The following is a 14,294-nucleotide window of genomic DNA, read 5'->3' as shown; positions in this document are numbered from 1 at the left end:
GTTTCACGCAATCAATTCCCAACCTGTTTCGGGGTGCACTGGTTTCAGCACACCCCAACCCCCTCTTGTGTGTGTTGGCTAGTGAGACGCGTCCTAACGAGACCTGATATAATGGGTTTCGTTGCGCGCATACTGGCTGCACGCAGCCAGTATGACGTCGTCTGTTAAGGGGTCTATAGAGCCTATTAAAAGATGCGTGTATGCTATACAGGATGAAAATGTATATACAGTATATGAGCTCACTAAGATATTTGTTTTGTAGTCATTTTAAGCTGTAGCTATTTTAGAAAACCTGAAGACAACACACTTAGTCCTGATAGCAGCTATGTGTTGCATTAAATGTTGTACATCCAAACAAAACAAAAAGGTTGTGTTGGAGAAACTACGGCTACACTTTTGTGCGAGATATTACTTTCAGGCACAGGGGATAGACCGGAAAAGAAATGTGTAAGATTATATTTATTATGCGTTTATTACAATATTACACCCCCCAAAATCATAAACCCCAAATAAGAAACAAAATATAAACAGTAAAATCCACATATATCACAGGGTGACTTTTCTGTAGAGGTTTGACATTTTCCAACACCTGAAAACCACGGGAATGAACATGAAGTTAATAAACAGGACTTAAATTACAGCAGAATACTGCAATACGATTGGTTTTGTGTTTCCAGTTGGTTGTCATCATTCCACTATTAGTTCAGTCTACATTAGCCAGAGTTCAGCATTGCACTCAGCATTTAGCCTAATTTATACTTCATTGCACGGCCGTGTGACAAAGTATAAATTGGCCTATAACCTTCTCCCTTGCCAATTCAGCTTCACGCCGCTCAAATACTAGCAGAACTCAAAGGGAATATAAAGGAATATAAAAGAAAATCAAAGAAAAAAGAAATAATGGACAAGTTGAGCATGGCCCATGAGTGCTCTTGGAAAGGTAAGGCATCAAACATAGATGCATCATGATTTGTCTTCACAACATACGATTATCATTCAAATTTAAAAGAAGTTTTTAACTTCTGGACACTTTCTTTTAAAAACCTTTTGATAGATGTTTACAATGAATCTCTATCAACTGCCACATTATTTACTTTCCCATATCCCAAATGGACATTTACAGCATTTTTCTGTTTCCTTTTGTATAAACTCCACAGAAACTCTATAAACATTCTGATTAAACAAGGATTAGGTCATCTATTTAATGACCATGGGAAATGGATCGCAAGGAAACATTTTACCGAGTTACAGTGGGGGTTATCTTAAATGCAGCGACACAAGAAGCAAATAGCAAAGGAAAATCCCAGCTCCAAAATCCAATACCATACCATAGAGAACACAGACAAAAATACACAGAGAATGCCTGACATACCAGCCTATGGCAGCATAGTTACACTTGAGGTTATGACGGGCTGAGGCTGATGTTAGAGACACTTTGGTTAAGTCTTCATTGTACAGTAACAGTCATGAAAAACAAATCTGTTATCAAACAAGCTCAATCCAACCTGCATTAGCTACTGCATGAACTGCTGCCCTCCAACTCCAAAATAACACTTTGACCAAATGGAAATATATTAAGCTGCCGCTAACAGCCCGTGGCAAATCTCCTACATTCCATTCATTTCAAACTTCAGAGATGTATCAAAATTCCATGCTTCTCCTGAAGCTTGATCTCTTAAATAGATCCAGGTAGTTTGGATGCTCTCCAACATACTGCATCGCGACAGTGCCAAATGGCTTGTCAATTAGGCCACATCTCTCTATGGCAGAAGATTATCCCATGCAACAAATCGGGGGTTAAAGTGTCAGTGGCTATACAACAATGTAAAATGTATAGGTGTACTGTAGGTGTACTGGGATGGCAGGGTAGATTTGCTCCGGTCCAGACCTTTTATTCTAATTCCACACCATTTCAAGACCCAGGAAATTACAGCATTCATTTCAGTCACTCACACAGGGAGGACAGGGAGCCTGTAATCTGTCAAATATGTGTCAATCTAAGTCAATCTAAAGCAGCGACGGACAGAGCTCAGCAGATAAGGCCATCAGCACCATACAGACGGTCAATCTCGTTCCCCTTGTCTCTCCCTTATTGGTGTCCATCTCTCCCCCCCAAAAAGGAGAAAGGAGAAAAGAAGAAGAAGGCAAAAATGGACTGATCGTGGTTTGCATTGAGCTATGCAGTGTTTGGACCTTTGAAAGGAAGTGGATGAGGGCAACTTCATCGATCTGAACACACCCAAGTCTCTCTTCTCCCTCCTGGTAGCTTGTTTGTTTGTTTGTTTGTTTGTTTGTTTGTGTCACTGATTCCCTTTGAGAACTGAGGCTGGTGGTGGTGTTGTCCTAGCTGGGAGTAAATCTCTGTGGTCTGTGGTTGTGAGGCGCACAGGCTTCTCTGTGTCATCTGCAATTGGGCTCATCAGATGACCACTTTTTTTTTCTCTCTCTCTCTCTCCAAACAATACAAAGTAGAAAAACAACACACACACACACACACACACACGCGCACACACACACACACAAAGACACAAACACGCACGCACAAAAACAAATGTCTGCTCTCACTCTTGCGTGACGAGAGCTAGGCTGGCAAAGATCACAGAGGTTAAAACAGAGGAAGGCATCACTTGGAAAGGCAAAGTGGCGTTAAGGGACCGGTCTAAGGGTGCCTGCTCTCCGAGTGCATCTGAATGTGGCTGGTAGGGCCGTCTTGTTGACTGGTCGGAGCGGCAGGGCTCGGGGTGTAAGGCGGCGGGGCTTCACTTATACTGAGCGAGTCTCCTCCCTCAGGGAGAAGCAGGGGGGTGCAGCGAGAAGGGCGAGGCGCGTCGCTCTCATCACTCTGGGCACACTCACTGTATGGAGGAGGCTTCAGGTCCTCGGCTGTGCGGAGAGACAGGGGAGACATCGACCGGTTTAAAATGAGGGACAAAAAATAACAGCCAAGTCATGCAGCGCTTATGCTTTAGTGCCTCTGTGATCTGAGGTGATGGATCAATTCTTGAGCATAAACTCTCACAGGTAACATACTTGCTGAGAATTACAATAACTATGTACGTGCCAAGATCAGAAAAGAAAAAGGGCACTGACAGAGATGAGAACCACTTAAGACTTGCGTCACAGTTGAAATGTCCCCACCTCCATCATTCAGTAACCACATCCTGGTGTTACTGCAACCACTGAAGGAGATTTAACTGGCTGCACAAGGGGACACTTATAAGACACGCGGACTTAAAATAGAGCCACCGCAAATGTGCAGAGTAACATGTTGCATACAAAAGGTGGGACTAATGAGACGGATCCAAAGACTCAGCAAATGGAAAAATGTGTGCTTCATACAACACAAGTTGCAAGTCGATGCCGTCGGGCAGAAACCTTGTGTCTGCTTTTTCATAAATTAATGCCCTACTTCGTCAGACTACCGTGTGACACAAAAGTGGCAGAAATTGCCATTTAGAGTGAAAGTTGTTTACGTTTGATGGTGGGTTTTATAGTAGTAGTAGTTTAGTAGTGAAAAGTATTAACAAGAGCTTGTGAATAAATAATATTGATCCATTGGAACACAGGTTCCTTTCCCCATTTCCTTAATATGTTTTGAACATACAAGGTTTCAGTCCCGACAGCTAAAAAGTTAAATAACGCCCCAAAACAACAAAAGTCCTTTGTCCTTGGAGATTTGAGGAAGGTCACCTACAGTAAGGGGCGACCTTGCTCATTTCCTTCTCCCTTCTTGGAACACTGCTCTGAGTTAAATAGACAAGAGCATCAGTGTGGTTAGGGGGATTAAATAAAAAGAAAGCCCAGTGAAGAGGAAAAACTTGGCAAGCTGAACTGAGAGCTTGCCAAGCTGTGGTATTACGCCTGGAGGAGGGGCGTGGGCGCCTCTTAACACGCTGAAGATGCTGCCGTTTTGTGTGTCTCAGTCTAATGTTGCTTCTGGGCTCTGGCTACGTTTACAACATGGCTAAGTCTACAATGTCCCCGGGGGAGAAGGGTGAAGTGGTTTCATGTCAGATTAGGTCTTTTAGCTATACAAGCACACTACGCAGAGCGGATCAAAAGAACAACAAAATGAATTGAAACAATGCAAGTTAAAATGTGCAGAATGACAGCGAGGGAAGGAGATGATGATGATGGCGAGTCTGAAGCTAGATTTATGCTTCAACGACACAAAGTGAGACCAAGTCTGTTGACACTTTTTTTTTAATCCATTGAAAATAGGTGGCGGCAAGTATGACGATGCAGTCGAGGTTCAGTGATTGATTGTTGCATGGGCTAAATAGGGCTTCAACTGCATGCTGTGGTGCTTCAGTTACTTAATCCTATTTGTCTCTTACGCAAAGTATTTCGTATTCGAGCATTCTCAGAGCTCCATTTATAACCATTTCCTATGGAAAGGTCCTTGCAGGCACAAACTAATGAATGCTCCATGGCGGTCCGCTTGGGGTCCACCATAATGTCTGAGCTGCCTAGCAATGGGCATGAAAAGCCCAATAGTCAAGTCATCTAATGTGGAACAGGTACAAGTTCACAGTTGTAAGCACCAAAAACGTTGTGGTATTGATTACGAGATTGTGAGGTCCTCAGCAATGATTTGTGTCTATTCGTCGAGGATTATTTACAACGCAGCGGGGCCCAAGCAAAGCCAAATTAACCATTTCCTGAACGAGTCATGCATTTCTCGTGATGGAAGGCTTTGCGACGCGTTTCCTGAAGATACCTGCTATCTCGGTTCCAGACGAGTTTACCACTGCAGAGCAGGTGGTCAACTAATACGTACTGTACATGCCTATCCCCAATGGTACCAGATCATGGTTGCTCTCTCTAGTGTTGTGGCTGTGGCCGTCACTCACTTCGAAGTTGTAGTTCGACATGTATGACGGTATTGAGGGCACTGTCTCTTTTGACTTAAATATCCCAGTGATATTTGCTTAACCCAGTCTTCTACCCCGAGCCATCCCAAACTAGCAAAGTGTGTTGGCACTAGGTGGGTCATGGGCTTAAGGCCGAGAAGTAGTCGTATCAGTTGATTATATAACAGGCTGATTTGAAACATTTGGGCCAGAGGTTCTTCCTTTGCCTACTGGAAGTGTGCATGCAAAGTTTCATGCCGATCAGTCCTGCAGTGACCAAGATTAGCTGTTTACAGATGGACAGACTCGCAGGACCGAAAACATAATCCCTCGCCTCGTCGGCCGTTCCGGCCTGGCGTGGATGAAAAGAAAAACAGGAAATGCCCATCCCTAGCACAAACTTGGCAGACATCTGTCTGTGTGCTTTTAGTTGACTATGAACAGGTGAATTGTTCCATCTTGTTGATCTATCTCACACCTGGGCTCAACCCATGCCTTAGTTACATACTCCGCGTACAAAACACATCTTATGTGATTTTGTTCTTCTCATGATTACGTAAATAACCACCGTCAAGTGCCGACTGTTGAAATCGTGGGGTCATTGGGGAGGACAGGGAAGTGAATGAGCGATCGCTCCTCCCCTAGTTGAAAAAGAAACATGTCATGTTTGACGAGCAAACTTTCTCACTGAAGCATAAATCCGGCTTTAGCCCACTGTCACGGTGCTGTCCCTGATCTAAATTCAAACATATGCTGCAGGGTGGAAGTTTCATTATGATTCGTGATTGCTGTCTCAAATAGGTCATTATAACCATATCCTGACACGAAAAGGAGAACAAAGGGCACTGTGTGTGTGTGTGTGTGTGTGTGTGTGTGAGTGTGTGTTTCCAAAAAGAGAAGGAAGCGGTGGGTGCTTGGCGTTAACTGTCGGTTGGTGTTAACGGTGTTTGCAATGTGTTACCTCCAGAGACTGCCTCGTATGGCGGAGGCATGTCCAGGTGAGAGAATGGCTCAGCTGGTGGCAGCGAGGTGGAGGGTTCTTCTATTGACCCATCATCCTGGACACCATACCAACTAGGCCAGATGGATGTTTGCTACAGAAAGAGAGGGAGAGAGAGGCAGAGACAATGATTTATACACGCAGAAGCAAAAAGAGGAAGATTATTAAGGGGATGCACACAGACGCATTACAAAATCACATACAAACACACGTAGGGGAATCGAACTAATCCATTATAAAAATAATACATTTATTAAAAAAATCGGTTAATAATATATTCCTATTTTGGGCGTGTCATTATAGGCAAAAGGTTTCAAAGAATTAAACATGTTTGCAAGTGCAAATAGCCGAGCTACAAGCTCGGAACGCTTCGCATTGCAACACGTTGTGATCTTGTAGATCTGCTATTTTCACTACCTTTGCACGACACTGCGACGAAGTATAAACCAACGCTTAAGTGGTTAATCGATAAATTGATATACATTACAAATATGATTTAAAAAAAAGTTCTCCTCGATAGTCGCAGCCCTAAACACATGCACATTAGAGTAATGCGCACACATAATGCACATATTTGTGCGTGCAAAGCAAAGTAGATGGTTTCACAGCCGCAAATGATTACAAGACAGTTAGTGGGACAGTTGGTCAGGTTATACTGCAGTCTCACACATGGGAGTCATGGTAACATGGTGACTTGTTCCTCCAGCACGCTTTGCTCTCAACTCTTTGCTATTATAGGCCAGTGGTTTTCAACCCAATTATTTATTTGGCATTTGAGCCACGGACCACCATTTTATGAGATTTAGCCTCTCAGACCCAAGACTTAATATTTTGTTATCGTTGGATAAGATTTTGTCCACAATTCCATGCTGTATTGATGTTGGTACCATAGGAGAGATAACAGGCAAACGTTGATCAAAATAACATTCTTTCATTAAGTAAATGCAGATGTTCAACAATAATTTAACTCTTGAGAGCGTAAAGTCATTTTACGCTCTCAAGAGTAAAAAATCTATGATAAGGGTCCATTTGGTTTCCAATGTCGGCCATCATTCTTTGACGACATAGGTATCAACAATTATGCTCATAACAAATGCATTGCGACGTGAGGTTGTAGAGCGGCAATTTTTTATAGAGCTTATGTGGTTAAATAACAGTTTATTTGTGTATTTTATATTTATTTGTTTGCTTTGCTTTTTCATCAAATATTGGTCAAAACATTGGTAATTGGTTGTCTAGCACTCTCCAAAATCGGGATTCAACTGACCATCAAAGATGTTAAATCATACAACGGCCACAATGACAGAAAGCTAAAAACATGAATTTGGTCAGAAGTTAAAAGGCAAAAGTTTTCGCGTTGTTCTTTGTTTTAATTCAACTGAAATGTGAAGTCCCTTGACAGAGGTTCATTTCCACGGCTTCCTTGGTATTTGATGTACTACAAAGAAAAGAGGAAAAAAGAACTGATAAAAAAAGAAAATGACTTTACAAAACACAAGACCATTCTTCATGTGCTACCAAGGCAACTGTGTGGGCAGAACCAAATAAAGTTGAGGCCTAATAATCAATGTATCAATTTCATCTCTCTCTGGGGCCCACGTGTATCACACTTCTCAGATTAGTAAGTGCTCATCTGAGATCAACTTGTCTTTTCGTGTAACCATGTACAAGATGGTCAAAGAGGCTTTGTTGAGTGATACTACCTCAACTCCAACTTCCACTAATGATTCACAAGACTGGAGAGGGACTAAGAGAGACAGTGAGAGGTTAGGGAGGGAGGGAGAGAGAGAGCGTTTCTCCAGGGAACTATCAGGGCACCAGGTTATTGATGACCAGGGGGACCTCCCTGCTGCAAATTCCATTAAAATTTTACAGGGAACATTACACAAAGTCAAGGAGGAAAGGCAGAGGAGACGAGAGGAGAGAGAGGAAGAGAAGCTTGTAGGGCGATTCTGAAGCCAACAATATGCAAATCACGGCGGCAGTCATGCCCAAAACGAGGCCAGGCGAGCGAGTGCCTGCACCAAGCAGTTGATGGCCTTGCGCATCGACGAGCATGGCGTCCAAGCCGGCAAGCCATGGTCTGCATAATAATCAAGAGTGGGTTATCACCCGTTTCAAAGTTTAGTTAACAGGCTGGATAGCTATATAATGTAAACAGAATGGCGGCATGTAGGGATGTACGATACAGACATTTTGGCCGATATCCCATAACTGATTAATACCGTTATACAGTAAGTAACGGTCATTCTGCATGCAGTTGCAGACTTCTAAACAACATTGCATTCTTATTACCTGATTTATTAGACCTACTGATGGACATATTAGTTCAAACAACTTAAACGTTGTAAAGATGTAACACATACTTAACATTTTTCCAACTTGTTACTTCGTTTTTATTTGTTCTACAGGTAGACCCTTTTGAAAGATTCCCCAGAAAACACAGATTTACTCTGCTGCCTTCAATCATCACAATAGGGTTTTTCTGCTTCACATACAATCCTAAATATTACAAAATAGCAGCTAAAAATATCAGGATTGTTTTCCGATACTAATTTTACATAAATTGCATTATTTAGGTGGATATCAGCCGATACGATCACTGATTAATTGTGCATCCCCAGCTGAAAGTGGATGCCTGTTACTTTGCACGTGATTGGATTTGGAAGACAATACACCGGAAGACAAAGACTGAAAGCAAGAGGAATGAGAAGAATGTGAGGGGGCAGTCAGCAGGATTGATAAGAGACTAAAGAGTAGGGGGACGTGCGTGCGGGAAGGAGGTGAGTCAATTACAGGCCTGCTGTGGCCAGCAACAGGTCATTAAACCTGGGCAGGGTGTGGCCGAGGAGAACAGCAAGATGCACCACTGGACTGTGAAATGCTTATAATATTATTAGTTACCTTTTGCGGTTGTTTACATCTATCTACATAAATATGTTTAGACATTTTTTGCCTTCTAATTTCATCTACAAAAAGGACATGGTGTCGGTGAACTACACAGGACACAACCACTCACGTTATAGTGGAGTCTTGAACTAAGAGCCCGAGACAGAAATCTCCTCATTACGGCTTCATTTATTTTTCTAAGATTGGGGTATTTCCTGTTAAACAAGAATTCCATGCTATGCTAAAAATACATTTGGCCTTAGGTCTCTCTGTCAAACAAACAAAGAGGAAAAAACACTAAAGGCTGGAACAGGGTAAGGTTAATTAAGCATTTTTTTTAAAACTTGCCTTTAAGGTTTATGTTCTGGGGGGGTGGGTGCATCGGGGCTGCATCGTTTATTATCATCTCTAATCACATTGTTATACGTCTACCATTTGCCAGTTCATTGAACTATCTTAATTGTTCCTTAAAATTGGACGACAGGTCAGAGATAGGCGTTTTCTGTGATCTCAAAGGCCCAAGAATTCAAAACTTCTAACCCCAAACTTTGTATAACAGATTTGGATTTTGGGTAGCTAAACAAAAAAATGTGATCACACAATTTGATATCTAATCTGTGATTGTTGAATTATTATTATGTGAATAAGAAATATAAGTTTGATTTATCAATATCTTTAACACCCAAAATGCAAATCTGATCCACTCGGATAGTGATTAAACGTTTTCGACTCTTGGGCCCGAAGCATTTTGAAGAGGGTTTGGAGTCATGGAGATTGCTTCCAGGTGTATCAGAGAGCGGGCAGCAAAACAATGTCAGCATTAAGGAATCTGGTTCCTGTGGGGAGTTCAGCCAGTCACCAAACAGCATGCTTCAACCATGTTGGTTGGTGACTGGTTGAGCTCACCACACACCACAGGCCAACACTGTCCACACTGCGGTGAGGAGTCGAGACTCATCAGTAATAATAACAACATTTATCAACTCCAGCTCCAGCTAAATTAGTTACAATTAGTTACTAAATTAGCGTCACAATCATTTTAACCATATGTTATACTTTGGCTATTCAAAAATAGCAGATATACAAGCAAGCTCATAGTGCGGCACCGAGTGCCTATGAGCTTGTAGATCTGCTATGTTTTTTTAAATCGTGTACATTTGTGCAAATCTTTGAAATATATATATTTTTTTTAAGCGAACATGTTTAACTCAAATCTTCTTGGGGGTCACTGTCACAAAATATGAGATGGGGGTCCACAACCAAATATGTATCATTTTGGGGGTCCTTCACATGAAAATGTTTGAGAACCACTGCTCTAAAGGAAAATAAATAAAAGGGCCTGTACTCTAAAGCTACTTTCAATGAAAAAATTATGAAATAATGATTATAATTATTGATAAACTTCTAACACCTATAATAAAGAGATTTAGGCATCCCAGTGTATTTCAGTCATACAAAAGGAGTTTTAAACCTAACAGCAGGGCTGCAAATATCCTGAAAAGTAAACATTCACATGTCATAAATCAAATGTCTGTGATCAAACAAGCATTATGAGAGTCAGCCAGGGGAGTGCCATAAACTACACCCAATCTCACGCAGATGATCCAAAGTTTGGATCATTGCATTACAGCATGTGCAAAAGCAGCAGAATGGATTGACTAAATAACAAGTGCTACTACTGCAGTGACAGCCGGGAGTTCCAACTCAAATGAGCAAAACATTCAAATTAGATTTTGAGTTTCCACAGGAAAGTTTAGGCATACTACACCGGTCCTACTATCTGTGTGTTTACTGACCCTGCTGGCACAAAAACCTTCACACCCCTCAGTGAAATTTGACAAACTTACTTGATACCACTCCAGTTAAACAAAGCCTCTTTTGCACATTCACCATAACTCCCTCACTGAGAAGCACGTCGACTCAGAAACTCATGACTTTGCAATGGCTCAGACGTCAGAAGGGTCAACAACTAAAAACAAAAATGTATGCGCAACCAGAATGTGCCCACAGGCATGTACACCTACAAACATGCCCTGGCGGTACCTGACTACAGCCCACACGCTCGTTTCTGTAATAACCCATGAACCTTAACTAGATGCAGATCAGTCATTCCATTCCAAGTGAAAGTGAGTCATCAAAAACCATAATGCATTCTCAAAGAGGAAGCGAGAAACTTCACAGAACATGCAACAGGCATTTCCCTAATTGTTTTTACACTTACACTCTGTCTCTCACACATTTGGTGGAGGTAGGCCCTTCCTCCAACAATGACTATCTGAGCATTGCGTGGGTTGCTCAGGTACGCTGCCAGTTGCCTCTGTCTCGACCGGTACCAGCAGACATAGAAGAATATCTTGATGATAATGAATATGATGACCACTCTAAAAAAAAAAAAAGAAGCAGAGAGAGCGAGGGTGAGGGCCGGGGGTTGGGTAACCGGAACAGTCGGCCCCTGAGAACACTACACACCATTAAAAATATATATTTAGTCATTTAACTTTTTTTTTTATGAACGAGAGACCAAATGCATATAATATTACATTTAAGGCGCGATGACGATATTTCTACAAAATGCTACAAAACATGCGATAGCCAGTCATTTTGGCGATAAACAAGAAGTTATGGGTAAATATGTGTCTGGCAATGAGGTACCATGCTCAAATCATGTATACTTTACTTCTGACAAATTTCCAAAGATTACACGTATTCTTTTTTCTATAAAAAAAAACAACCAATTAACGTTTAGGTGCACTGGACCTGTATTCAGGGGGTGGGCTTCTTCTGTCTGATACAAAGTCCACTTAACCCATTAAGACCGGGAACGCATCTGTCATTTTAGATTTTAACCACTTTAACCATTATTTTAGACTTTGGGCTATACAAAAATAGCAGATATACAAGCTCATAGCGTGGAGCTTGTAGATCTGCTATTTTTGAAATATCATGAAAAGTTGTGCAAATCTTTGAATATATATATATATTTTTAAGCAAACATTTGTAACTAAAATCTTTGCTTCTAGGGATCCCTGGAACTAAATAATTTGAGATGGGGATCCGCGGCCAAATGCATATAATTTTGCGGGTCCTTGACATGAAAAGGTTTGAGAACCACTGATATTATAGCAACATGAGTGTTTCAGAAAACTCCCCAGAAGCAAATATTTGAGGTTAAAAATATTCGCTTAAAAAAAAAAATCACACAATTAAAAATAAATAAATAGAAGATCTACAAGCCTATCTTTTGAATAGCCCAAAGTATAGAATAATGGTTATAGCTAAAAACCTAAAATGACACAGTATGCGTTCCCGTATTGAATGGGTTAAAAATGAGAGAGGATAAATTCTTATTGCACAACAATACTTACATGTACCAGTACAGCTCCATGCTTGTGAGATCCCAATCACTGAACACTGGGGCTCATAGTCAGCCACCAACTTATCCCTGTAGAGGGATCAAAAGTAGTTCTGACAAAAGGTGCTTTCCAGGAAACTAGTTACAATACCAACTGAGTTACTTTAATATCACATTATTACATAATACAGTAACTCATCTCACCTTAATAAAACCAAACCATCACTGATCAGATAGGCTTAAAGTTAGTGTCTGAGTAACTACTAAGTTACATAGCAAGAGGTTTTTAAGGTTAGAGCAGTGGTGGAAAGTGACTAAGTAGATTTACTCAAGTACTGTAGAGCATTTGACATTTTCAGATTATGATTACAAAACGTATATTAACCACTTAGGCCCTATATATATATATATATATATATATATATATATATATATATATATAGTCTATTTACGGCATCTATTTTTATTGAAAATAGACGATCTACATGCTCACAATGCCTCAAAATATTTGTATACATTTGAAAACTTGTGAAATGGGACATTCTGCATAATGAGTATTTCTACTTTTGGTACTTTAAGTACATTTTGATACCAATACTTACAATACTAAGTACATTTTTAAGGCCGGACTTTTACTTGTACGAGACTATTTCTACCTTGCAGTATTGATACTTTTACTCGAGTACTTTTCCGACCACTTAAAGTAGTTTTGACAGAGGGTGTTTTCCGGAAACCATGTACAATACCAATGGAGTTACTTTAATATCACATTACCATATTATAACTACTAAGTTAAGTTACATAGCAAGTGGAAACAACTGTTGAGATTACTTGTTTGCTAACACAGTGGAGGTTTTTAAGGTTAGAGAACAAACAACTCACCTGAATTCAGGTAATGGAGTTACTTAAATATCACATTATTACATACACAGTCAATCATCTCAATTTAATAAAACAAACCATCACTGATCAGATAAGTTAGACTCTGTCTGTGTAGCTACTAAAGTTACATAGCATGTGTAACTACTAAAGTTACACAGCATGTGTAACTACTAAAGTTACACAGCAAGTGGAAACAACTGTTAAGATGACTTGTTTGCTAACACAGTGGAGTTTTTTTTTTTTTAAAGGTTTAGAGCATTCAGGTTCTCAACGTGGGGTCTGGGGACCCCCAACGGTCTTTGAGGGAGTTCCAGGGGGTCCCCAGCTAAATGATGGATAGTTAACCAAATGTACCCTTGTGGGTCTGTAACTCTGAGAGTGTACAAATGGAACATTTGGTTCCATTTGTACACTCTCAGAGTGAAATTAACATTGATTTTACAAGTAGTTAGAGAGCGTGGTGGTGACATTTGGGATCCAATTGGGGTCCCAGAGATAGAAATGATATTAAATGGGGGGTCCGTAGCCTAATGCATGTCAAACTGGGGGTCCTTGGAATTAAAATGGTTGAAAACACACTGCCTGAGCCATACAAATCTTCTCATATGTGGATCACATCTGGCATATTTTTTCAAATGGGGGTCCGCGGGCTAATAAGTGTCAATTTGGGGGTCCTTGACTTGAAAAAGTTTGACAACCACTGGTTTAGAGAACTAAACAATTCAGCTGAATTCATGGTTTTCGGGTCAACTTACCACCAGGGCGATGAGGCCGAGCAGACCTGCTGATCAGAGAACACTTGGAGGAAGGTGTCTCATTTCTCTTCTCTAGCTTCAGCTAGCTCTATGCTATGGCTTAGCACTAACCAGGCCACAACAACAACAAACACATCAATAACAACAACACATGGACGGACTGGAAGACCCGAGTCAAGCGTTACGATGTGTATTTCTATTATACTATGATAATATAATCATATGATAGTAGCATTAAACTTGTCAGGTATAAACACAGTTAGCAGTAAACGGGTAAAAGCTGTTGTTCACTCACTACTCTTCAACGAGTCTCCTCCTAAGCTAACTAGCACGTAGCACACAGTTCTTATGTGGTGTTGCCAGATGTTGTGTGAAAGAAACAAGCAACCGGGTCTATGAAAACAAGCCCAAAGGAAGCGACTTGGATCGCTTCTTATATATAATATTTTAGTAAAATACGTTTTGTGGGCTTGTGGATCTGCTATTTTCCAAAAAACATGTTTTAAAAAAGTGAAAAATGTGGAATATTTTTTAAACATGATTAGAATGTTTTAGTTACTCCA

General features: G+C 40.7%; 1 protein-coding gene across 1 annotated transcript; it reads right to left on the bottom strand.

The window, feature by feature from the left end:
* Window positions 1–441: 441 nt before the first annotated feature.
* Window positions 442–14,064, bottom strand: LOC311038778 (uncharacterized protein). The gene is made up of 5 exons (XM_084048378.1): window positions 13,732–14,064; window positions 12,108–12,184; window positions 10,964–11,123; window positions 5,815–5,947; window positions 442–2,883 (listed from the first exon to the last, which is right to left on the bottom strand). The coding sequence occupies exons 2-5, from the start codon at window positions 12,125–12,127 to the stop codon at window positions 2,660–2,662; spliced, it is 537 nt and encodes a 178-aa protein (XP_083904504.1). The 5' UTR covers window positions 12,128–12,184; window positions 13,732–14,064; the 3' UTR covers window positions 442–2,659.
* Window positions 14,065–14,294: the final 230 nt, after the last annotated feature.

The sequence above is a fragment of the Gymnoscopelus microlampas genome (genome assembly GCF_963454915.1).
Source record: "Gymnoscopelus microlampas genome assembly, chromosome: 22".
Classification (NCBI taxonomy): Eukaryota; Metazoa; Chordata; class Actinopteri; order Myctophiformes; family Myctophidae; genus Gymnoscopelus; species Gymnoscopelus microlampas.
The sequence above is the reverse complement of the archived record's forward strand: the minus strand, read 5'-3'. Positions and strand labels throughout refer to the sequence as shown.